The following is a 24,497-nucleotide window of genomic DNA, read 5'->3' on the forward strand; positions in this document are numbered from 1 at the left end:
CAGTATATGACTTGTACTAGGGGAACACCTATAGAGCTAGCTACTAATTCGGAGAGACTAATTCACCAAAATCATCGATAGCAACAGCAGATGCATAATAAATCACCTATTGTAGGAAATTTACCATCCCAAGACAATCCATTGTTTGACAAGATTAACAATAATATCCCAGAGGACTTACCACCACCAACATAACTTCTCGCAAACATAACAGAGATGCCCACATCATAGGTTACTTGAGTGCCTAAGACTGCAAATGTTCTATAACAAATTGGATGTGCACGCACGTTCAAGACTAAATGCAGCCATATGAGGAGCTTTAATGAACAAAACATACAAAGATGCGTATTAACTGATAAAAAACATGGCGATAAACTCCTGTTAGTGGCCAATTGAACCCTATACATAACTCAATTTGATAGATCAGTATCCAATTTTAATGAATTTTGAATTTCCCTTTTTTATGTGTTCATACAAGCTTGATTTTCTAAAAATTTTAAATTCGTGAGATTAGGTAAAATTAAAGGTTTACATTTGTAATAATAGGTTAAATAGGATGTTTAGAAACTTAATTAAGGTTTAGGAACAATAATCGAGTGAGGAAACCTTATATTTCGGTAAAATGAGTTGATTTCTAACTCATTTGATCTAATTAAAAGGTATTTGATCTTAATTTAATAAATCCTTAATGAATTTAAGCAAATAGAATATTTTCCCCTTTTAAAAGATTGCATAAGCTTTATTTTTTTTGAAAAAAATTAAATTGGTGAAATTGGATGAAATTGATGGTCTAGATATGTAATTAGATGATAGTTAGGATGTATGAAGTTGAAATCTAAGCTTAGAAGTGAGATTTGAGTGGTTAAACACCTATTTCAGCAAAATTAGTTAAGTTTTTGGTATAGATGTTAAAAGGCTTTGATCTATGATTTTGGAATAATTTGATGGTGTTTGTTGTTATTAGTAATGCCTTTGTAATGTGTTTTATGCATATGAAAAGTTCCAATTCATTTGGGAGCCTCCACAAGCATGGACAAAGGCAAATTAAAGCTTACTTAAGCATGATAATGGTTGCTAAGTGAGTGGTCTAATATATTGCATTTAAACTCCATTACACAGGCTAAGGTAACATATGCAAATCACCAGCTTAATTAATATGTGAACCTTGATTTCTTCTGTGCAAACCATTGCAATTTTGTTTGAGTGTAGGGTATGCATTCTGTGCGATTTTAATGAGCCAAATGCATGAATTTAAAATGTGCATGTAGTTATAGGAATAAAATAGGCAAGTTGTAGTTGTAAACCATGTACTTAACATGATAAGTGTGTGTGAATTGTGCATTTCATTATTGCGTGCGTGTGTGTGAGCATAATATTAAAGGCGAGCTAATGTACTAAAAAGGTATGTGTATATATACAATATATATATGCGCGGGTTTTGTTATATATAATATATATGCGTGGGTTTAGATATATATAATATATATGCGTGGGTCTTGATTATATATATGATATATATGCATATATGGGTCTTGTTTTATATAATATATATATATATGTATATGGGTTTTGTAATGCTTGCAAACTAATAAAATATATATAATGTGAACTCTTATAACATATAAATTTTACTGATAATGTACATCTATGCATGCATGAACCAATATGTGAATTATGAGCTCTACGGTAATCCAAGCTCTGATTTAGTGCAAAATTATATTATTGTGAAATGCTAGGTGCGAGCTCAACTATAATGTGAGCCAATTATATTTGTGTAATGTGTTATATTGTGAACCATGTTAACTTGGCGAATTATATTACTATGGCGAATTGTGTTAATTTGGTGATTTGCATTAATATGGCGAATTGTATTAATTTGCCAAACTGTGTATTGTGAGATTTTGAGTTATATTGTATGTCAACTAAGCTATTGCATGCCCTATGCTAAATAAATTATACGGATAATGAATGATATGTGAATTGTGTTATGTGTGCAATATATGTTGCATAAAAGTTATATTATTTGCGAACCATGCTCTATTGCGAATTGTGAATTGCGAACTGTGTTATAATGTGTGAGCTCTGCTTAACTGTGAGCCCTATTATACTGAATATTGTGAATGTGTTAAATAGATATTTTGGCTTTGTGACCTTATGGAACCATTGGATATAGTTGGCATGCCATAGGATTTTGGGTACTCACCCTCATTATTCTGATGAGCATTGTACCCGGAGATAGCGTTGGAGAGATAAGGGAATGTCGAGCATAGCTCCATTCAACGGAGACAGCGTAGGTCTCTATGAGTCGAGTGTGTTGGAGAGTGTAAGCATTTATGCTACACTTATATCGAAGATAGCATAGGGCTCTTTGAGTCCAAAAGTGAGGCGTTATAAGAAGATCTGTTTATCCAATGTGTAGTGATAGAGTCCAATTATAGGTGGTGGTAGAGTCTCCTATATGTTTCATAATCACAAAAATGTCAATTTATCATTATTTGAGATATATGAGTTACGATGTGGTATGAATGAATTATTATATTGAATGAACTGTTATATTGTATGAACTATTATATTGAATGAACTGTTATTATGCATGAACTGTTATTTCATATGAATTGTTACTTTATGCGAACTACCTATTCAATGTGAACTGTTTAATTCGTGTTAACTATTATCTTGTGTGAGTTGTGATAAAAAGTGAATCGTTTAGGCATGCCTATTTCACTTAACCTGACTGATGTGTTTATTTGTAGATGTTTGAGCACTCACTGAGCTTTCATAAGCTCACACTCTTTTATATCATTGCAGTGATTTAGCTTGTGAAAAGGTAGGGAAGTGAGTCATCCAAGTGATCCATAACGAAGCTATAGCTTGGTAATTGAGGAAGGCAATGTGGGACCAAATAGTGAGATTTAGAATTAGACATTATGGACTCTTTAATTGGTCCGATTTGGAACTTTTATCACTGCTTCAGATAGATGATTGAATGGTAGATTATGAATGTTTGATGAATGGTATGAGCAATTGTTCGACTAACTTGTAATTGCAGGTTGAAGGGTCGCTGGGTATCGAGGTAAGTCTTATATGTTTTATGTGTGATGTGGAAATTAATCATGAGTTTAGTTTGCATGAAATGTAAAATTGGACAAATAACGTAAATAGTAGGTGTCCTATGAACTAATTAAATGGTGATGATTTTATGAAGAAATACATGATGTTTTAATGAATCTTCCTAAATAAGATATATACGTATAAATTCTACAATACTATTTTCAGACATTGCGAAATGGAGTTTTTTTTTTTCAACATTTTACTATACTACTTTTTAATCTAATTATATGTTTTTAAACAAAACGGTTTTCCAAGCCCTTACAAATATAGACTTTTAAAAATACCTTATTGCATGCATGTATGTTTAACTGAAGTTTTCGTAGTAATTACCTGTTAAATACTAAATTACGAAGTAGTCTTGTTGTTGATTCGATGATCAGAGTAGCGCAACAAAAGCATGATTTTAGGATTTTAAATATTCTCTGAATGATGCGTAGTGTGATTGGTCGGTTGGTGTGCTTTGTGGTGGTTTAAACGGAGAGTCACTTTGGTGGCTAATGTGACCTTCGAAATTCGGGTTGGACCGTCCCGGTAGGGTTTTGGGCGCCACATATGATTTCGGAATTTATTACTATAAGTATCACAAGGCTTGATTTTTATAAAAATTTTAAACTTTTTTTGTTCCTAAAAAAATTGCTTTCTAATCCAATATTTCCAACATTTATCCCCTTGATTAACAACCACTATCAATACAACTTCCACGAAGAAATAAAAAGCAAAACCTAAGGAAACAAAGAAAAACTCGAAAGATCTAGACCTTAAAGGAAATTCCCTACAATATGTTTGAACACCATAGAGTAATTGGATGAAAGTGTACTTATTAAGGTGGTAATCATACCCTTTTGTAATGATAAGAAATTTTAATTCTCTAGACATGTTTGTAATGATAGAGCGCAATTACACTGTAATTTTGTATGTTATGTTTGGTAATATAAATTGTAATTGCACAACTATATAAATTTAATTTTGAAAAGAATAATGATTATTACGAAAAATCATTAATAATATTTGAAAAGAAATTTCTTTAAATAAATAACAATTTTCATATGTAATATGTTAGACCAAGAAAGTATTTGACAAGATGATTACTAAAAAATTAACAAGAAAAATAAGCACCCTATGCAATTGTATCTAATTACCCTAGCACTCCATATTTGTTAAGTTATTCCTTCTCTAACATGAAACATAAATCCCTTTGTAATCACAGTGAGTCTTTGGCTAAATATAAAAATTAAAATTAATGCTATATAATCATGTAAAATAAATAATATATAATTTAGTAAAATATTTAGTAAGTCAAATTGAATTAAAAATCATTTCTCGTCAATAAAATTTTTAGATTATTTAAATGAGGTTAATAAAATAACATATAATTATATTTTTAAAAATAAAATATATATCCTAAAATTATAATACTATTATTATATTAAAAATTATTAGACTTAAACCATGTACAAGCATGTTTAAAAGTAATAGAATAAATGGATTTGAGTATGATTATTTGTAATTTATTCATGTAATTACTCAATTTCACATTCTCCTAAGAATGAAATAGTGTAATTGGAGTGCTTCGAGTACACTCAATTCAATGGGATTTACTAAGTCTAATGTTAACCAAACATGCCCCATATAAGTAATTATTAGCAATTACATCCAAATTTAATTATTAGATAATTTTCAAACACAAAGCTATTTTGTTGGTGGAAAAAACTCGAGATCCAACTTGAAAAGGAATTCTCATGATGCGATGTGAGAAAAGAAAACTCTAAAAAATCAGAGAAAAGTACCAGAGATGATTTGGGGTTTCTGGAATATGGAGTTGGTGGAAAAAATAATTGAACACTTTAGTTTTAGGGCAAAAGTTAAAGTAGGTGGTGAAATTTCCTTAATTCAATATGGGAACAAATGAGGTAAAGAAGAAGTGGTATAAAGATCATAGCATCTTTGTTTCTGTATAATACAAGGGTTGTTGCTTACATAATTCCACTAGTAAAAGCCTTCATTTGTCACTTTAACCATGCTTTCCCTCCCTTATCCAATCTCAACGAACCCTGTTTGTCAAATAGGGCCACTTTGCCAACATAATGTTGCACACCAATCCCTCTTTGTAGGTAGGGGCTAACAATCCACTCCCATGGCATAAAATAAGACATTTGAAAGCAACTTCACCAATGATTTTATGTAGAGGGGAAAGAAATCAAACGGTACTTTGATTAAATTATTGAAGTGATCATTTATTAATGAAATGAGTTAAGCATGGAATATATTTTTATATCTGTTGTGTGGCTCTACTTACCCCATTAGGAAAGCTTAAAATCAACCCCTTAAATGGAGTAAAAGTTAAATATGAAAGACAAACCTCTTTTTCATAGTCACATACTCCAACGCATCACCATGAATGTGATTATTCAGCATTACCATTATAATACAACTTTGAATTTTTCGCTATATATAATTGTCAATATATGGATCTAATCTCATCATGTGTATAATTTATTTAGTTATATTTTGATTTAAACCGTTATATTGATGAATAATTTTAAAAATCCCTAAAAAGATTTTTTTTTTTTTTTTTTTTTAAAGAAAAACTGATGAATTTGGCACGATTAGACAATAAATCGGCGAGTAGGAGTTGAAGAAAAAGGTAAGGAGACAACGCCACGTGTACTCGTATATCTACGGCCCACTCAGCATAGTGGGACCCAAAATCCATGCTGGTCACGGTTCCCTAGAAGCGTAGAATCCGGGAAATTTTACAATTTTAAAGAAAATAAATAATATTTGATGTAGGGGGCCGTCTCACAATATCCTGCCACGTGGCAAGCAATAACCGTTGACTACATACATGGTGCAATGTGGGCCCACATGGTGCTTTTGAGATCAATAACTGCACAAGCGTCCACGTGGGTTTGTTTTTTTCACTTGGGCCCACCTGGAAAATATATTTAAAAAATCAGACGCCATCTTTGCCGTTTGATGTGAAGACTTTGGGAACGTTGGAAGACACAAGTGAAACTAGATATATTAGATGTTGTTGGTCTTATCTCTTATGGAAAATGCTTTTATTTTTAGTTTTGAACTCAATTCAAAATAATCACCATTTCTTTTTTCGTTGCAAAAATTCAATCATATATCTTATTTCAATTTCATGTATTAAGGAAATTACTGGTTTATCCCTATAAATATATATTGACAAATCATAAAATATAACTATACTAAGAATATAACCTATTTATATCAACTACGCCAAGGATGAAGCTAAAAAATTTCTTGGACGGAATTAAATTATATATTTTTTATTATAGTGAAAATGTAACTTCACAATTTTAATAATCTTTATCTTTATAATTTTTAAAGGATTAAATCAAATTTTTATCATTTTTGAGAAGGTTAAAGTGTAATTTTAGCAAGGCTCTGCCTACCCCTAACTCCGCCCCTGAACTACACATTATGAGATTGAAACCTATCTATGATGATTGTGCATACTTTAATTTGTTAGAATTGGTCATCATATTTTATAAAAATCGAGAAGTTAATTGAATTAGGTAATATCATTAATCTAACAATTAATATGTAGCAAATTAACTATTAAAGTTGATGTATTGATCCACAATTGAAGTGACTTGTTAGGTTTGGTAAAATATAATGACCACATTTTGAGAAATTAACATATAAGGGTGAACTTTTCAAATTTCAGAAAATGAAATTATCTTAAAGTTTATATGTAAGAAGAAAAATCTAGTAGACACTAAAATAAAAACTTAGTTATATTTTTAAAATATAAATATAACCTTGAGACACTAATTAACATATTTTTCATAAAGATATTCTAGCCATCTAAATTGGGTTGCCTCAAAAGATGTCTCTAATGTATTCCTTTTTGTTGGAAGATTAGGGTTGAGTGATACCTTTGAATTGAAACGCTAATTTGGAGATGATCTCCCTCAATAATTTCCTCATCCTCAATCCTGAGCCTTGTAAAGTACTAGAGAATCATGAATGCATATATGAATACTCAATAAAATTAAAATATCAAAGTTCATCATGATTTCAGCTCAAATCTTTTCATGTATAAAATTGTTTTAAAAAACACCTCATAATGTATGTTATTTTGAATAATAATAATAACAACAACACAATTTTATCATGTTTTAGTTTGGCATATAATATTCATTCTTCCTACATGCTTTTCAGATATATGCCAAATGAACTAAAATGACGTATTCTCAGTAGCTCACAACATCCCAAAGCTATGAATATATATAATATAGGTAACGTATTTAGTCGATAATAAGTAGAGAATTTGTTTTTGAGTTTTATATCCTTCTTGGATAATTTTAAAAGTGTGCCCATCAGTTTGGTTTATTTAAGATTTATTTTCCAAATAATTTTTGCAATCATCGAGTTAGATTTTTTATTTTAAGGTATTTTACGGAGCGAGCCCAGTAACTAATCATCGGCATCTGTAGACCCATTAAGGGGGTAAATGTTAGCCAGGAGTTTTAAAATTGCTCCATACCCAAGACGCGGATCAAACCCTCAACCACTGGTTAAGCTAAGATAAACCCTTGTCATCTCACATTATTCTTGTGATGAATTTTTTTTTAAAATATTGGGTATAATTATAAGATATAATATTTACATTTATAGTGAAAAATTTAAGTTTAAACTCTCGAGTTTTTCCTCTTATACTATCACTTCTTACTTAAAAGTATCTCGGAATTAATATCAACAATGTTGACTTATTTTGCAAAACTATCATTTTTATCATTATGTTAACCATTGTTGAATAAGTGAATAGGGAGCATGAATGGTTTTTTTACTATCATCTTCTTAGTGCTAATGATATATTATAGTACTAAAAAGATGATCTATCCCATCTATTTCTATAAAAAAAATTCCAGAAAAAAACCCCTGATTGAAAGGTTGAAAAAAGGATCAGGAAGAGAGAAACTTTCAAGTGTTACAGGAAAAATAGAGGCTTTGCTTTTTAGGGACAAAATATTATTTATCCAACAATGACCTATAGCAACCGATCAAAGTTTTAATTTGATGTGATTAACCAGAATAAAAGTTAAGTTGATGTTGATTATTATGACTTAAAAGATGACTGATGGATAGTGAAATTTATAAAATATTGTGATAATAATAGAAAAGGATGTCCCATAGAAAACCAAAGTTAACAATAGAGAGAGAGAGAGAGAGAGAGAGAGAGAGAGAGGCACCCTTTTAAACACTATTAGAAAGTAAAATTTCAATAGGATAAGCATATTATAGTGGATTACAATCCTAAGGATATTATTTTGTAATTATGATTAGATGCCATAAAATGAATTTATTTATAAATCATTTTTAAATAATTTGAGTTTGATATTTTGTAACTTGATTTGATAAAAAGAATTATTAAAATATTGACTAGAATTTTTAAATCCAAAAGAATATGATAATGAGGTCTTTGTTTAATAACAAGATCGAGTCATTGAAAATTTTGAGATTCACATGTGTGGATTTCAATCCAAAATTTACTATAATTTGGAATATAATTATTTGATCTAAGATAAAATCATTTGATGTATTAGTAAAAGTTAAGTACTGAATATAATTTTTTTGCTTGATAATAGTAAATATTGATTTTGAAAATCATTATTTCATAATTTTAATCTTATTAATATGATATACTCTCAAAAGAATCTTAGTAATATGGCATTATTTATTTTATTTTGAATAGTTTTGGATAAAATTAGAGATAAATTTTAAATATTTTAAATTTCAATGAAATGAAGAAGTAATTTATTTCAAATTAATATTTTCACATTAACGGATAAATAGCTAATATCATTATCAAACACAATTTAAAAATTAAATGTTGAAAGTTTCCATTTTCAATGATTTGGTACACCCTAAATCTAGATATATTCCATAATGATTAATTATAATTATAATTATAATTATTTAGATGTGTATTATTTATATTTAAAACCCTAAAATGATTAATTTTCATAAATCTAAAAGATATTCAATTAGTACTTACTTTTTTTATAAAAGTAGTAATTCAAAATAATCCAAATCTAGAAAATGTAAGCGATAAAAAAATGCAGATTCCTAATTTATGATATTTAAATCAATAGTCGACAAAATTTAACTTAATTGGTAGAGTTCTTTCATTCCAAAAATTAATTGGCAAACAAAATAATAATCCTGCCAAATCGTATAGTCGATTTCTTGCTCAAATTATTGTCGGAAATAGATGCATGCATGTTACGAAAATTTAATGGATGCATGGGAATGGTGAAAATGATTGCTTTGAAAAGTACAATTGTAGCTAAGATAGATCCATGTATATATACATAATCTACAAAATACAACAATAGAATCCATTCTTTGTCTACAAAATTTATTCTCTAGTTAGACAATTTCAATAAGGAATTACAAATTAAGTGTTTTTCATGAAATATATTCTTATAAACAATTGACTCGAGCTTAGTTGAGGATAAAGAAAAATGTCCATGATTTCTTAAGTTTTGATTGCTATAGTTAAAAATTAAGCAATTAGCAAGAGCAGCAATTGTCTGTGGTGTAAAGTTTTTTTGTTTTAGACTATTTATACTTATTAAATCTAAATTGTGAATGTTAAATTTTGAGAAACTTAAATGTATTTAATTTTTTGTCGATTGGATTTTAACTCGATCGGTATGGTATTGTTGGCAATACAGGAGGACGTAAATTTAAGTGCATTGAAGCACATTATCTTTCTATTTTTAGGGTGAGGAAGGGCTATGGATAGTTCTAGATATTATGTTAAGAAAATAGATATGATCAAAACCTAAAATGAAACTATTCAAAAAAAAAAAAAGTATGTTGGCTCCGCCAACTCGAATGTATATTATTCATATATTAGCCATAAGATGATATTCTCAATGGTGCAGCTTAGGGAAAACAAGGGACTCCCTTGATTAAATGGTATAATGCCTTTTGCAGCCCTTTTAAATGTTAAAAATTCAAATAAGTCATTTTAATACACTTCTAAGAAAACAAAATTTCAAACTTTATCCTTAAATGAAAATTTTAATTGATTCAAAAATTCCAATAGATGAAATTTTAAATTCAAAGAGTTTTATATAAATTGTAAAAGAATATAAAAGTAATTAATTGTTAACGAATACTTATGTGTATATATTCCGAAGAGAAGACCCTGTAAATGGGCATCATGCAGAAAAACATTAAGCCTAGCTGCCTAAGTAATTAAGAGCCATTCCTGCCTAATTCCAGTAAGACAAAATAAATAAAAGATGTAACAGAGTTGGCCCAAAATTCACGTGAAACCATGTATGGGCATGTTGGGAGGCTGTGGAGGCGCCTATTTTGATGTCATTACACACGTGGCTATTCATGGAGACGTCATCAGACAATAACACGTTTGGGTTTGGCCCCCATAGATTGTAAGACTTTGAACTGCCCCCCAGTTAAACCCCACCCACACGTGAGGGATATCTGCCTTGGTTTCCCTCTCCATCGTGTTAAGTTGATTGATGTGTTTCACCCAAAACCCCCTTCACCATTTCATCTCCTCCCTGTTTGCTGATACGTGTTTCATAATCATTATATTCTTATATATACTTATGTTCCAATATGCAAAAACAGATAACATTTGATTCATATAATTGAAGGGGTGATGATGAAAGATGACAGAAGCACCCAATTCTTTTGGAAAAATTATATATATATGGTTTGGTTGTTGAATAAGATGGGATATTTTAGACCAAGTTGTAGCAAAGACTTTGAAATATTATTAATTGAATCCAATCCTGGAGAGACAAGGATGCAGTTTCTCAGTAGTGACAACAGTTTTATCCTCCTTTTTTTTTTCTTTTTTTTTTCTGGTGAAGGTTTTGTCTGGCATTGTTAACACTAGGATAATCACAATGACTATATGATAAAAAAAAAATACATATTAAAAACTATAAAACATGCCTTTAAAAAAAATTGATATGATGTTGATTGGTGTGGTTGAATGAGAGGAAAGATAGGAAATGAAACAGACATTTGGACAACCTGGATAAATAAACTAAAGCTATCAGAGGTCTAAGCCACATTATTCATGCAAAAGCCGTAAAATGCTCTTTACGGTCTCTCCAATCTGAATGGACCATTTGTTTGTGTTGTGGACTCACATTATTCATTCAAAAAACAACTTGAAAACTTTAGTTTTTGCTTCATTGATTGCTGATTGAAACTTTGTTTATTAAGCAGATAATATACCTTTCCTTTTCAGAATTTTAAAAAAATATATTTGCAGATATCAATGGTGGATCAGTTAACATTCAACCAAGTTCAACACTAGGAACAGATAATGTTGTTCTTTTTTTTCTTTTTTCTTTTTGCAGTTTTCAAGGCGAATGTTTGAGAATTAAACAACCATTAAAAAGAAAAACATATTTTCAAGTTTGATTCTGAGCCAGGTTTTAACGTGCCCAACCTTTTCCCAGCTGCTTAAATTCTTGGTTTATATAAACCAGACACACTGTTTGAATCTGTATACATTTGAGCTCCAATAAACAAACACTGGTTATAATAATAATAATCATCATTAGTCAACTAAACCACAGTTGAGCTTGTTATATTATATATTCTTTTATCTGCTACTAGCCTACTACTCCCTACTAACTACTCTTGTTTACTCAAACAAGATGATTTTGACTCTAGTTGCAACCTTGCATCATCATGCATTGACTAACTTCGTTAAAATAAAAAAGTTATTTAGCATTTTAAAACAAGAATAATGGAGCAAAGAGTGGTTGAGAAAACGTTGCAGATTTTCAAACCTGTTATTTTCAATGGTGATGTGTGTCTGCTAGATATGCCGAACAGTAACAGATACATCAAAAATAATAATTCATGGCGTCATGCGTGCCCTGTTGATGCTGGCTTCTCGGCCCGATCCAACGCATCAGTTCGGTTTACTGGACTTATGGCTAAAGGTAGCTTTAGTCCGGCTTGGATCTCTTTATTTTGGTTTGGTTGTTTCTGCTCTTTTTGTGTACTTTATTTCTGTTTATGTCTTTTATGCTTTGGGATTTGGCTCCTTTTGCTTCTGTTATGTTACTTTAGCTATGAAATGAATTTTCGTTTGAAAAAAAAATCATGGCTAGTTATTGCCTCTGCTATTCATTTTGGGTTCCTTTTCGAAGTCCTAAAACTTGGGTTATTCTAGTTGGGTCATAGCACCTTGGTTTAGTTTGAGCCCATTTTAATGCTTTGGCCATGTTGGTCTCGGTTCAGTGGCTATTGGTCTCGGTCATAGCACAATTCTTGTTATGAAATGAATGGTAAGAAAAATAAAAACAAAAGTAAATTCATGTTGTGCTAATGAACATGCAAATAGTATTAATTCTGTTCATATATGGCCAGTACATATTGTTACATGAAGAGATGATCCTAATTTATGTGTTAATTGATTCATAAATGTTCATATAACCAATTAATATACTGATGAGTGATTTCAGTGTCAAGTCATACTTCTTCTACACAATTTTCAAAATAGGCAAATAGAAAATACTTATAAAGAATAATTCTAATCAGCTGAAGGGAAAAAAAAGTTGAAGCTAGCATTAGATTTTAATTGAAGATTATTGGTAGCTTCAAATATGTAAGTAAGCTTTCATATGAAGCTAATTTCTCCATATTATTTTATGATGTAACGGTAAGAACTTGTGAGGCTTGAGCCCAAGTGGATCATCTCCTCCATTGAATTAGCAACTTGGTTCTTTCTCATTTCCTCCAAACCCCAAGCTTTTCAGTGTTGCAGGGGAATGATTTCAGCATGTAACAATGGCTAACTTCCACATACCTTATTCTAGGCATCACACTCTGAACCAAATCCCACTCCACTTGTAGCCTAGCAAGGAACTTGAGACAAAGCCCCTCAACTTTCCATGTAATGGTTTTACCACCCTCGAAGCTTGGATGCACGAATTGCAGGTCTCCATTTTCGATACAAAGATAATGCAAATCACGAAGTGACTTGGGATTCATCCACATTGGCGTCGTCACTCCACGGTAATACCTCAGATACAGCTCCTCAAGATGTGGTGGAGGAGATAAGCCATCCAGTTTCCTGAAAATCTCTTCTTTCTCGCATCCTTCTGTGTTGATGGACAAAACCTTGAGTTGTTTTAGGTGGGAAAGGACAGTGAGTTCCTCTTCTGCAATGTCGCTTTCTTCGTTTATATTTACTCGCAGTACTTTAAGCTTTGACAGCCATTGAAGCTCACCTAAACGACACCCATTCCTGTCAGCTTCACTTGGTACAGTGAATCCTGAGAGTTCTTGAAGATTTGAAAGCCTCCCAAGCCCCTGTGGGAGATATCGCATCATAGGACAGTACCCTAAATCCAATACATTTAGCTTCTGCAGATTTGTGATGGACGAGGGAAGCTTTTGAAGATTGTTGCATCCATTCAAAACCAAAAGCTGAAGGTTCCGGAGCTCACCGATTAACTGTGGAAGTTCCTTGAGGGAAGCAACTCCTCTTAGGTTCAGATATGATAAGCGTTGAAGAGAGATGATCCAATGCAGGAGTTTGTGAATGGGGATGTTTTCTAGCTTATTCAGAGAAAAATCCAACACCCTGAGAGACCTTACTCTGAACAGTGGGATGGTCTTATCGGGGCTAACAGGAGAGCTGTTCATCATCAGGAATGCCCGGAGCTTTGATTTTTTATTCTGTGATTTCACATCTTCTTCCCCTGTAAAACCCAAACGCCGAGATTGTATGCTGGGTCTTTGTTTGCCATGTTCATCAAAGCTGCAAAAGGACTCTTCTCTAGCAATTTTAATGGTCAAGTCTCTCACAAGATCATGCATCTTGCAAGTGTAGACTCTTCCATCGAACCCTCTGTGCTTCACAACTTCAACCAGGCATCTACTGATGAGCTCTGAGAGGTAATCAAATGCTAATTCGATTGCAGTCCGGGTGTCTTTTCCCTGTACGAAACCCTCTCCCACCCACCAATGAACCAACTGCTCAGCACTTATCACCGAGTCCTCTGGATAAATGGAGAAGCATAACAGGCATTGCTTGAGGCGAGTTGGCAGCTCATCGTAGCTCAATTGTAAGGAAGCCATAACCGAGCTTTCACCTTCTCTAGTAGCCAATTCATCGTGGAAATTGTTGTGAATTCGTCTCCAAACATCAGTTGACAAAGTTTTCGATTTCAACAAGCCTCCTACGGTCTTGAGAGCTAATGGAAGTCCACAACATTTCTTCACTATATCCTTCCCTAGCTCTTCCAACTCGTAGTGCGGCTTTGCTTCCTTTTCTGAAGAAAATGCAATCCTACAAAACAATGCCCAGCCTTCTTCTTCATTGAGTACGCGAGGTTGATGAATTCGAGCTTTCTCCACCCCCATTTCAATGGCAACACTTTCTTTCCTGGTAGTGATTATTACAGCACTGCTCTGTCCCTCCCTCTTGGGTAATCCAGCAAGCAATCTTTCCCACCAGCCATGAACACTCCAAACATCATCCATCACTATCAAATAGTCCTTACCCTCAAGTGCTTGTTTAATCTTCGGCAGCATTTGACCCATATCCAATCCATACGTATCCTCTCCTAGTTGTTTCAACATGGTCTTCATTGTTTCTTCCTCATTCACTGTTTGAGATATGGACACCCAAATTCTCTCTTCGAATCGTTCGAGGATCGCGTGGTTGTTAAAGATCTTCTGGGTTATAGTTGTTTTCCCCAATCCCCCCATCCCAATAATCCCAACTTGGTGCAATTGTTTTTTCGTAGGAAGAATCCACCCTATAATCTTCATTGTATCTTCAGCCAAACCAACTATGCTGGATTCATCGAAAGCAGGCGACGTCCATCGACGATGAACCACACTGCTGACATCGTCATGGACACCTTGCTGTCCGATTGTCTTCAAATATGTTTTCAAGACCTTGTGCATCTTCTCTATCCGTCCATTGATGTCCTTGAGCCTTTTCGAAGTTCGGTGCTGAAAGATCATCTCTCGTGGAAGGAAATGGTTGCAGCGAAAGACATGGTCACGAAATTCAGCTCGGAGCAAGCAATCAGTAAGTATATCCTCGGCATCATAGGTCAATTCTCTGATCATGCTTAGAGTTGTCTTCACGGTTTCCTCCTTCCTTTTGAGCTTGTTAGCATCAGCAAGGAAGGATTTCATGAAGTCAAGCTGTGTTTTAAGCTCCATGAATTGGCTACGAAATTCAAGTACTCGACCACTGTGCTCTTTCAGGGCATCAATCAGCTTCCCTGCTACAACTTGTATGATTGCATCCGCCATCTTCTTTTTATGTTATTAACCTGCAAATTTTCTGCAGTAAAACATCAATATGAAGATGAATTGAAAATTTTTAAGTTTTTGGAGATTTAAATAAAATGGATAAACAACCTCACAGAACTCATGTTTTGAGCTTAACATCAACCATAAAAATTACTGGAAACATTGAAAATAACATCAACATGAAGATGGATTCAAGAACTTACTCAGATGTTTGCTTGGAGATATTATAATAGTATCCAATGAACTTCAAACCCTGAAAAAAGGAATTGAAAACATGCAAACGTTGAGTAGAACATAAATATGAAGATGGAAGGGAAATGAAGAACATGGATCAAACCTGCTGATGAAGGGAGTTTCTTGACTCAACCGAGGGAGGTAGTTGATGTTACAAGAGAAGAAACTCGCAAACAAAGGTCTTATAATGTAAACAAACAACTGAAAAAGAACACACATCTTCCTTGAAGTTGCTCATTATTTTTCCTATCCACCATCCAATACAAATGATTGTCAATTAAGACTAACACTAATCAAATGAAATCCCATGTTTTCTCTTAAGTGTAAACAAGAGACAAAAAGAGAAAATGTTGAAGACAGCCGATTGTAGAACAGTAAATGAAGTGGATTTCCATTTTCCATTCTTACTCGTTTGCTTTGAATTCGAAAGAATTTAAAGGGCGTGAATGGGATTAGGGTCCTACCACTACAATTTACCACTAAACGTCTCATTGTTGACCGAACCAGCTGGAAGTCAACTCACAACATTAGACAATTATCTTGTTTTCATCATCCTTCTTCAAAATGTATACTTATAAGTATGATTGTGTTAGTTCATAAGCAGTATGAATCAAATTTGAGGGCATCAAAATACTTGAATCTCAACTTTTATTAATAATACCAAAATCTTGTTGATAAAGTATAAAAATGGAAGTAATTTAACAAAATTAATCTATTAAAACAAAATTTGAGGTGAAACCTTTTTATGCATGAGATAGTTTTCTATATTAATTAGATCTAAATTCCTTTTCATTTTCTCCAGTCCTTGAACCCTTGACCAATGACTTGTTGGTCGATGACTTAGAGATTTAGAGAGAGCTAATGCCTAACAATAATGAACTGAAAATCTTAATTGTTCCGTTTTTCAGAGATGATCGTTCCTTTAAAAACAGGTAAGGTTTTTTGGGGGGCGGGGTCTATTATTAAAATGGATTGAAGATGAGAATTGAGAGCATAATTCACAAGTTTTGATTGATGTTTCATGTTGGTGTTGCATGTTTTAGCTAATTACAATGAAGAGAGTTTGTTACATAACACTTGTGTTGTAAATGAATTTGGATATTTGATTTAATTATTTTTTTGGGTTTAAACTGAACAGATTCGTATCCTAAAAAAAAATATGTATGCTCATAAATTCAGCCACGATTGAAATTGAGTGCTATTGTATTGGATGAAAGCCAGTGCTGTTTTTGTAGTATTTGGGTCTTCACGTGACTAGAAGTCAACTAAAATGAAAACACGAAAGAAGGGGAAAAAAAGGCAACTTAAAACGTGATCTCTGCTTGATTTACTTTTGGCAGGGTACAACAAGGCTCCTTAAATTTTAATATTTTTGTTTTAATTAGGGATAAATTAGTGATCCAATTATAATTTATTTCTTTTTTATCATTTAATTATGAAAAATTATGAAATAGTCACTCAATTATTAGTAAGTTCCTTTTTTTTGTCACCCAACTATTCATTTTATCTTTTTTCTTATCACCAATTTGCTAAGATAAAAATGAAAACACTCAAAAATCCAAGATAGTTAGGTGACCAAAAAAGAAAAATTGGATAGTTGAGTAACTATTTGTAACTTTTCATAGTTTGGTGGTCAAAAATAAATTTACTAATAGTTTGATGATCATTTTATAATTTTTCATAGTTGTATGATTCAAAAGAGAAAAAACATAGTTGGGTGACTACTAATGTAGTCTACCCTTTAATTAGTTTTATTATAATTTTAAAACTAGTTTTTTTTTTTATACTTGCCATTTTTGTGTTACTTTTCATGTTTAGGATTAAGAGTTGCTCCTTTCAATAATGTCATTTACAAGATAAGCGTTCAATAATGTAGATACTCTATTTTGGCTACAACATTTTATCTCTTGAGATAAAGAAAATTATATTTTAAGAAATTGTGCTACCAAGTGTATCTCTTCCAGAACAATAACTCTTGCTTAGAACAGTTGTTGTTCAGAACAACTATTATTCAGGAATAGTTATGTCCAGAATAGCTAGTTCAGAATAGGGTCTTAGTTAGAATAGCTACCATCCAATGTTTATTTGAGAACAACTCATGTGGAAAACAACTAAAGTTTATAATAGCTCTTGTTTAGAATAATGGCATTTCAGAAACAACCATTGTTTGTAACAACTTATATTTAGAACAATTGTGTTTTTGTGGAAGAGTCATTATTCAAAAGAAGTTTTACTAAGAAAATCATCACCACAAAATAACATTTATTCGAAACAACCTCTACATTGAGAACAACTCATGCTAGGAACAAGCTAATGTCCATGAAACTAACTAAAAATCCGACTGAAGTAAGTGTACCTATCAATTAATAGTATAGTTACAGTGAGAAAAGAACTAAAAGTACTAGTAATTATTATCTTTCTATTATTTAACTGATAAATTTAAGTGATTGATTAAAACTAAAATTAACTAAATTAATTAAATACGAATGCGAAAAAGAATGAATCAGGAAAATAATTGAATAATAACCAAAAAGTGAAACAATACCAAGGAAAGAATTTACCTAGACTTCATCTGCCCCTATCAATCTAAATTACGCAATTTATTCACTTAGCATCTTGATCTGTATAAATCCCTAAATTATGTTAATATCTCTCTTCAGAGCAACTGGCTCTAGGTTGATTAATTGAAATTTATTTCTAATTAAAACTCCTATTATCGTATTAACTCGATCTATGGATTCCCCTATTAGATTTGACTTTAATCAGGTAGATTTATGTCATCTTATTTCTAGGATTGCATGCAACTCCACTCAATTATGCTAGATCTACTCTTAAATAGGGTCTATTCATCCTCTAATTTAATCACATCAAACATGGATCAATAGTTTAGAAATATTAAATCAAGAATTAAGCACATATAATTGAGAACAAGATCTAAGTTTTTATTGAGTAAAATAAAAATCAAACGACAGAATCCATCATAGGGTTCATTTCCCTTGGTATTTAGAAAATTAGTTCATGCTAATGAATAAAAACATCCAAAATACATTATAACCACAAGAAACAAAGGAACTCATAATAATCTCCAAATAAATCACAAGGGAATCTTCAATCTTGATGGAAATTTGTTTCAGAATCGGCTTCAATGGTGTTTTTCGAGTTGTTTTCTTGAATATTCTATGACGGCTCACTCCTATCTTTTTTTTTTGTTATATACAACTCTTAGAATACCCAAAAACCCTAAAAATCACGTTTTTGGCTGTTCAAAGTACAATTCGCAAAATTGACACGGCTGTGTGGAAGGGGTCAACCAATGTGGCTCCTGTAACTTGTTCCAATTTTCCAATTTTCGCTCCTTTTGCTCTCAAATGCTCTCCTAAATATAAAAACATGAATTTAAAAGATTAGGAGCATAAAATTCACTATTAACATCAAATAATCACCCAAAAACGCATTAAGAATGAGGCTAAAACATGTTACTTTTAGCACCTATCACAAGCTAAAATAATCATTATTCATGAACAAGTCTCATCCAAGAACAATCATCATCTTGCGTTTCAAGATATATTTCGTGAAAGATGCTTCACATAGTACCGCTTCACCAAAGTAGAAGTGGAAGTAATACTGAAATATGACAAAGTTCTTATGTTATTTTCACTTTTGGGATGTTCTGGAGAGCTTGGTGTATCAAATATTGAGGTAGTTAAGAGTTCTTCTTTTAACACTTTCCTGTAATGTTAAGTGTTTCCCCCTCCTTTCATAAACATAGTGAATTCTTCTTCACTATTCATCATCACCAACAAAACCTTCCACTATCCCTTCTTATCATTAATGCAATTGTAAATAAGAAATATCTATCATTACTCTTATTAATTACTAACTTTGTAATTTGTATTCTTGAAATACTATAAATAGAAGTTTTCCACAACTGGTGAAATGACTTTTGGTACTTTGAGAATTCTGATTCTCAAAGCCCTTTCTAAAATTCTCTCAACTTATTTTATTTACTTAGCCTTATTGTTATTCACATTTTCCTTTCTCCACCTTATCAACTACTATTTGTCGCTACGCATAGTGTTACCTAATTTGCTCCACTCTTTCTCTCTGTCTTCTTTCGATACATCTCGTTCACTTATTTACAACACTTCATCTCTCCATAAAAAGAACCCTCTATAAATATATCTTGTCATTGCACCCATCACTTGATAAAAAAATAAAGTATATTTAATAATTAGTAATTTAATTTAAAAGTAATTAATAATTTATTTTAAAAATATTAAAAATATCTTATGCTATTATTAGAAAATAAGGTATATTAATGTTTCTTACTTCAATAAAAGTTTATTTCATTCCTTGTAAAATATTTAAGTTAGAACTATAAATTTGGTAACACTTTTATTTACTAATTATTCTACTATTCATAACCTTAAACACTTTTGGTTTAAATCTGATTTTTTAAATCTCATTTATTAATTATTTTCAACCCATAAATTTCTCTTTAAATCCTTAAATTAAAAAATATGCCCTTAAGAACACTTAAACTCATGTCATTTTAATTGTTGAATAACAATAATGTCAATGAATTAATGCTCAATCGGCAAATCTCATATACTATTAGTTTAATTTTCTCTATTTTACTTTTTATTAATCTATGCTATTTTTAAGCTATTAAGCGTGTTGGTGTCATGAGTCAACAAACTTGATTAGAATATTTACATAAATGTCCTTCCGTAATTAAAAATAAGTTACATTATTCAAGGGCGACTTAGTCTTTTAATTAAAAATCATAAAAATATGCATATGATAGAATTCAAACCCACATCAATGGCATTAGTAAAATGTACATCTACCGCTAACTAAAACTTTATTTTGATATTTTTATAAATTTTAATTTTATTATGCACACTTGCTTACCTCATTCAATTGTGTTTGTGTATATACAAAGTACTTTAGTCTTTTTATTAAAAAGCCCAATAAAAATATAAATATGGTGGGATTTGAACCCAAACCAATTATATTAGTAAAACTTTTAATTTACCACTCAACTAAAGTTTTATTTTACTATTTTTATACATTTTAATTTATTATGCACACTTTATTATTTCCATCAATTGTATATTTATCTATAGTATTATTTAAGTCTCTGACTGAGTTGGTGTCACGAGTCAATTACCACAGTTAAAAACGGCTTTCATTTTAGTCATCTGTCCTTAATTCAATGTTATTGTACATTCATTTTAGTTGCTCAACTTTAGTAAGTTTTCATTTTAGTTACTTATTTATCATTTTATTTTTTAGAATTAATTTTAGTTTTTTAGTTAAAGGTAAAACTTGTGTGTGTAGGAAAAACTTAAAATTTTACATGAAAAACTTGTTTTACATGGAAAATAATTTATTTTTAATTTCCTTTATTATTTTTTCCTTTTAGAATTAACCAGGTTTTATAGGAAAAACTTGAGCTTTACTAAAAAAATTATCTTTTAATTTCCTTTAATTTTATTCATTTTTCTAGAACTAATTGTAAATATTTTCCCACTAAATTAAAGGGAAAAACTTGAGGTTTTACAAGGAATTACATGGGTGTTTATAGGAAAACTTGGGTTTTACATGGAAATTATTTTTCAATAATTACTTGAGTTTTTACAACTAATTGAGTTAAAAGGAAAAATTTAGGTTTCATCTCTGCAATTGAATAACTCAATTCCTGTAAAACTATCTTTTATTTTTAAATAAAATTAATTAAAAAATAAGTAATCAAAATAAAAATTTATTAGTGTACAATAATATTAAATTAACAATAGGTGACCAATATGTGAATAGTTTTTAATGATAGTTTTTAACTGTAGTTTGGTAACCAAACTTCAAAAAATTAAACTTTGAAAATTGTATTGTTTTAATTAAGTTTTAAATTTCGATTTAAGATATGGGTTAATACTTAATTTTAATAATTGGTTCTAATGTCATGGGTTGCGCATGAGAACACGCAACCATGACGAACAAAAGCTCTAAGTCCGTGACACTAGATTCAACTTAGGGTTCGTTTGTTTAAGGTCGAAAAACATTTTCCAAATTTTACGTTGTTTGTTTGCTGGAAAATGAATTCCTATATAACACATTCTCCAAAACACAGGTAAATCATTTCACAATTTTCGAAAAACGTCTTGCCGATTTCTAACATGTAAGACATTTTCTATTCTCTTCTCTTCACTCACATCACAGTGGTTCTCCATTCCTCTCTATCCATTAGCCTCCGCCTCTCCTTCTCATCTCTGTTCGTTGGCCTCACCTCATCATCTCTGCCTTGTCTTCTCTCTTGGTCAACCGTGGTCCTTACCAAGTTTGTATTTTGAAGAAACCCTAAAAAATTAGCAGCCACAGTCCAGGTATATCTCAGTCTTCTTTTTATCAAGGTTACTTCATTCAAAATGGATCTGTTAAATTTTTAAGTGAATTTTTACTGAATTTTAGAAAAACCGTAAAAACCAATCCATTATTTTTTTTGGTCGAAGAGGTTTGATCTGGATATTTAGCATATGATAAAGGTTTCCTTCACATTAACTGGGTTTTCAATCTTGGTTCTATAGTGATTGAAAATTTTCCTAGTTGTCGATCCCCTGATGCATTTTTCTTTCTTATTTTTGGTCTTAAATTTTTGAGTTTCTACTTGAGTATTGAGTAATGAGATTTTTGAGTTCTGGTTCGATTAAGTTGTCTACTTTCTACCTCTGCATCACTTTGCTGTATTTGATTTTCTATTTTCTATCTTGCGGCTTGTTACTGTGTTTCATATCATAAAAGGTATTGGTTTAGCTTTAAATTCTAGACTGGTATCGCTACTATTTCGTGTTATACTGTTATTTGCAGCCACAATCAGTTGTTAAATTGTTCACATCACTATTGGGGGCTTTAGCAGTGGCATTGTCGACACTGTTACACCACTTCCAGAGTGAAAGCTTGATTGAAAAAATTCCTAGTTGTCATTAATCCAATGAACCTTTCTTTCTTATTTATGCTCATGAAGTTTTATGGTTTGCTTGAACTGTGGCATGATGAAAGTCATTAACTGGATTGTTGAATGGAAGTTTATTCTGCACTTACAATAAAACACATATTAGCTTTTATGGTTTAGTACAAAATTTTTGAACATTGGTTCATTGGCATAAGCATACTTGTAGTATTACATGTTTAGTGTAGTGCTATAAGGAACTTATGGACTGTTCTCTTGGCAAGTTGTTACGTTCCCTTGCACGCATCTTTTCCAAAACCAATGATAGCAATGGTAATCTCTTTTCTTCTATTTCTAAAATAATTAGTGACAGTGGTTTTTTTTTGTTGGATTACATTAGTTTTCATTATTTCAATTGCTGTCATTCTTATAAATCAGGTTGCTGGTTATGCTGTTGGAGGAGGGCATGCTTTACATATGGTTTGTGATCTGACCATTGCTGCGGATAATGCTATTTTCGGTTAAACTGGTCCCAAGGTGCTTACAAATCACATCTTCTGTTGCTCTAGCTTTGTTGTTTTTGTAATTTTCATCTTTGGATGGTGGTGCTGATGCTACATGCTTGTACATTTGTTGCCCTGATTAGAATTATCTGATTGGATATGCCGCAGGTGGGAAGTTTTGATGCTGGTTATGGAAGTTCCATAATGTCCCGTTTGGTAAACAACAAGAAAGATGGAGGCTTTTATTTGGCATGATACTCGTTGTTCGTTTTACATGCAATCTGAACAGTGTGTTTGATCTGGATTCGATTAACAGGTTGGACCTAAAAAGGCGCACCAAATGTGGTTTCTTGCCAGGTTTTACACTGCCTCTAAGGTAGAAAAAATGAGGCTTGTGAATGCTGTTGTACCGGTAAGTTGTTCTTGTATGAAGAGTGCCACTCATTCAGCCTATTCCCTCAAATAGATATGTCGAAACCATTTTTTGAAAACAAAAATTTATTGTCGACTTTTAAAAAACGAAAATTGGAGTCACCACCGATCTTTGATTGAGGTGCGATCGGCTCACCTTAAAAATAATTCTCGTCTACGAAATTTGAGAAAATGAGTTCGGGAATCAATTACATACAAGGAAAGGTTAACACCCTCACAACGCCAAAAAATCGGTACCGAATTTGATTGTTTAATGTCTTGGTGTCGAAAATTTGAAAAGATTTTAAAAGAAAACTTTTAACTCGTGAATGAATCAAAATAAAACATTCTTATTTCAAATAAATAAAACATCACACCCAGTGAGTTAGGGCACAATATTTTTAAATCTTCAAAATATCGAATATTGCCTTTTGTTTTTGAAATCCTTATTTCGAGATAATAAAATGTCATTACCAGTAAGTTAGGACCCAATATTTTTGAATTCCCGAGAATAAGCTTTTATTTGAAATTTGTGGATTTATTGCAAAACAAATACTTGGCTTTCTAAATCCATCGAAAAATAATCGCAATCCAGTAAGTTAGGACACAATCTTTCTCGAGAATCATGAATACCAAATATTTTGAAAATTTGTAAAATATGACGATTTTAATGCTTTCACGCAGCCAGAATATATATTTTCTAAAAGACATGTTAAAAAGTTAATGTATAACATGAAACAAATACTTCGATTTAAAATATATATGTATATATATTTACAAAGTATGAACATATATAGACATGATATATAGGTGAATTTTGCAAATATAGGTATGGCTATGAAATACCAAAGATGCATACATATTTGAAAACGTTTATGCATATATATGTACACAAAAGTCATGAAAATAACAATAATAAAATACATATGAAATATATTTATGCATTTACAAAAAATGTATAACATAGTATATTGGTA

The 24,497-nt window shown here is 31.5% G+C and overlaps 1 protein-coding gene and 1 long non-coding RNA gene across 5 annotated transcripts; one reads left to right on the forward strand and one right to left on the reverse strand.

Moving 5' to 3' along the window:
* Nucleotides 1–12,691: 12,691 nt before the first annotated feature.
* LOC105779967 (disease resistance RPP13-like protein 4) lies at nucleotides 12,692–16,048 on the reverse strand. Of its 3 annotated transcripts, none has more exons than XM_012604001.2 (3): nucleotides 15,764–16,048; nucleotides 15,630–15,679; nucleotides 12,692–15,446 (listed from the first exon to the last, which is right to left on the reverse strand). In XM_012604001.2, exon 3 carries the CDS (start codon nucleotides 15,424–15,426, stop codon nucleotides 12,880–12,882), a length of 2,547 nt encoding a protein of 848 aa, XP_012459455.1. In that variant the 5' UTR covers nucleotides 15,427–15,446; nucleotides 15,630–15,679; nucleotides 15,764–16,048; the 3' UTR covers nucleotides 12,692–12,879. The 3 variants fall into 3 exon arrangements, with proteins under 3 accessions (XP_012459455.1, XP_012459463.1, XP_052487099.1); XM_012604009.2 differs by having other exon boundaries at nucleotides 12,692–15,457; XM_052631139.1 differs by lacking the exon at nucleotides 15,764–16,048 and having other exon boundaries at nucleotides 12,692–15,457; nucleotides 15,630–15,754.
* Nucleotides 16,049–21,765: 5,717 nt separating this feature from the next.
* LOC105786733 (uncharacterized) lies at nucleotides 21,766–23,643 on the forward strand. Of its 2 annotated transcripts, none has more exons than XR_008196088.1 (3): nucleotides 21,766–22,043; nucleotides 22,891–23,143; nucleotides 23,278–23,643. It is a non-coding gene; the product is annotated as an uncharacterized LOC105786733 (long non-coding RNA). The 2 variants fall into 2 exon arrangements; XR_008196086.1 differs by having other exon boundaries at nucleotides 21,793–22,043; nucleotides 23,045–23,143.
* The last annotated feature ends 854 nt before the right edge of the window (nucleotides 23,644–24,497 follow it).

This window comes from Gossypium raimondii, chromosome 1 (genome assembly GCF_025698545.1).
Source record: "Gossypium raimondii isolate GPD5lz chromosome 1, ASM2569854v1, whole genome shotgun sequence".
In the NCBI taxonomy this organism is placed as follows: domain Eukaryota; kingdom Viridiplantae; phylum Streptophyta; class Magnoliopsida; order Malvales; family Malvaceae; genus Gossypium; species Gossypium raimondii.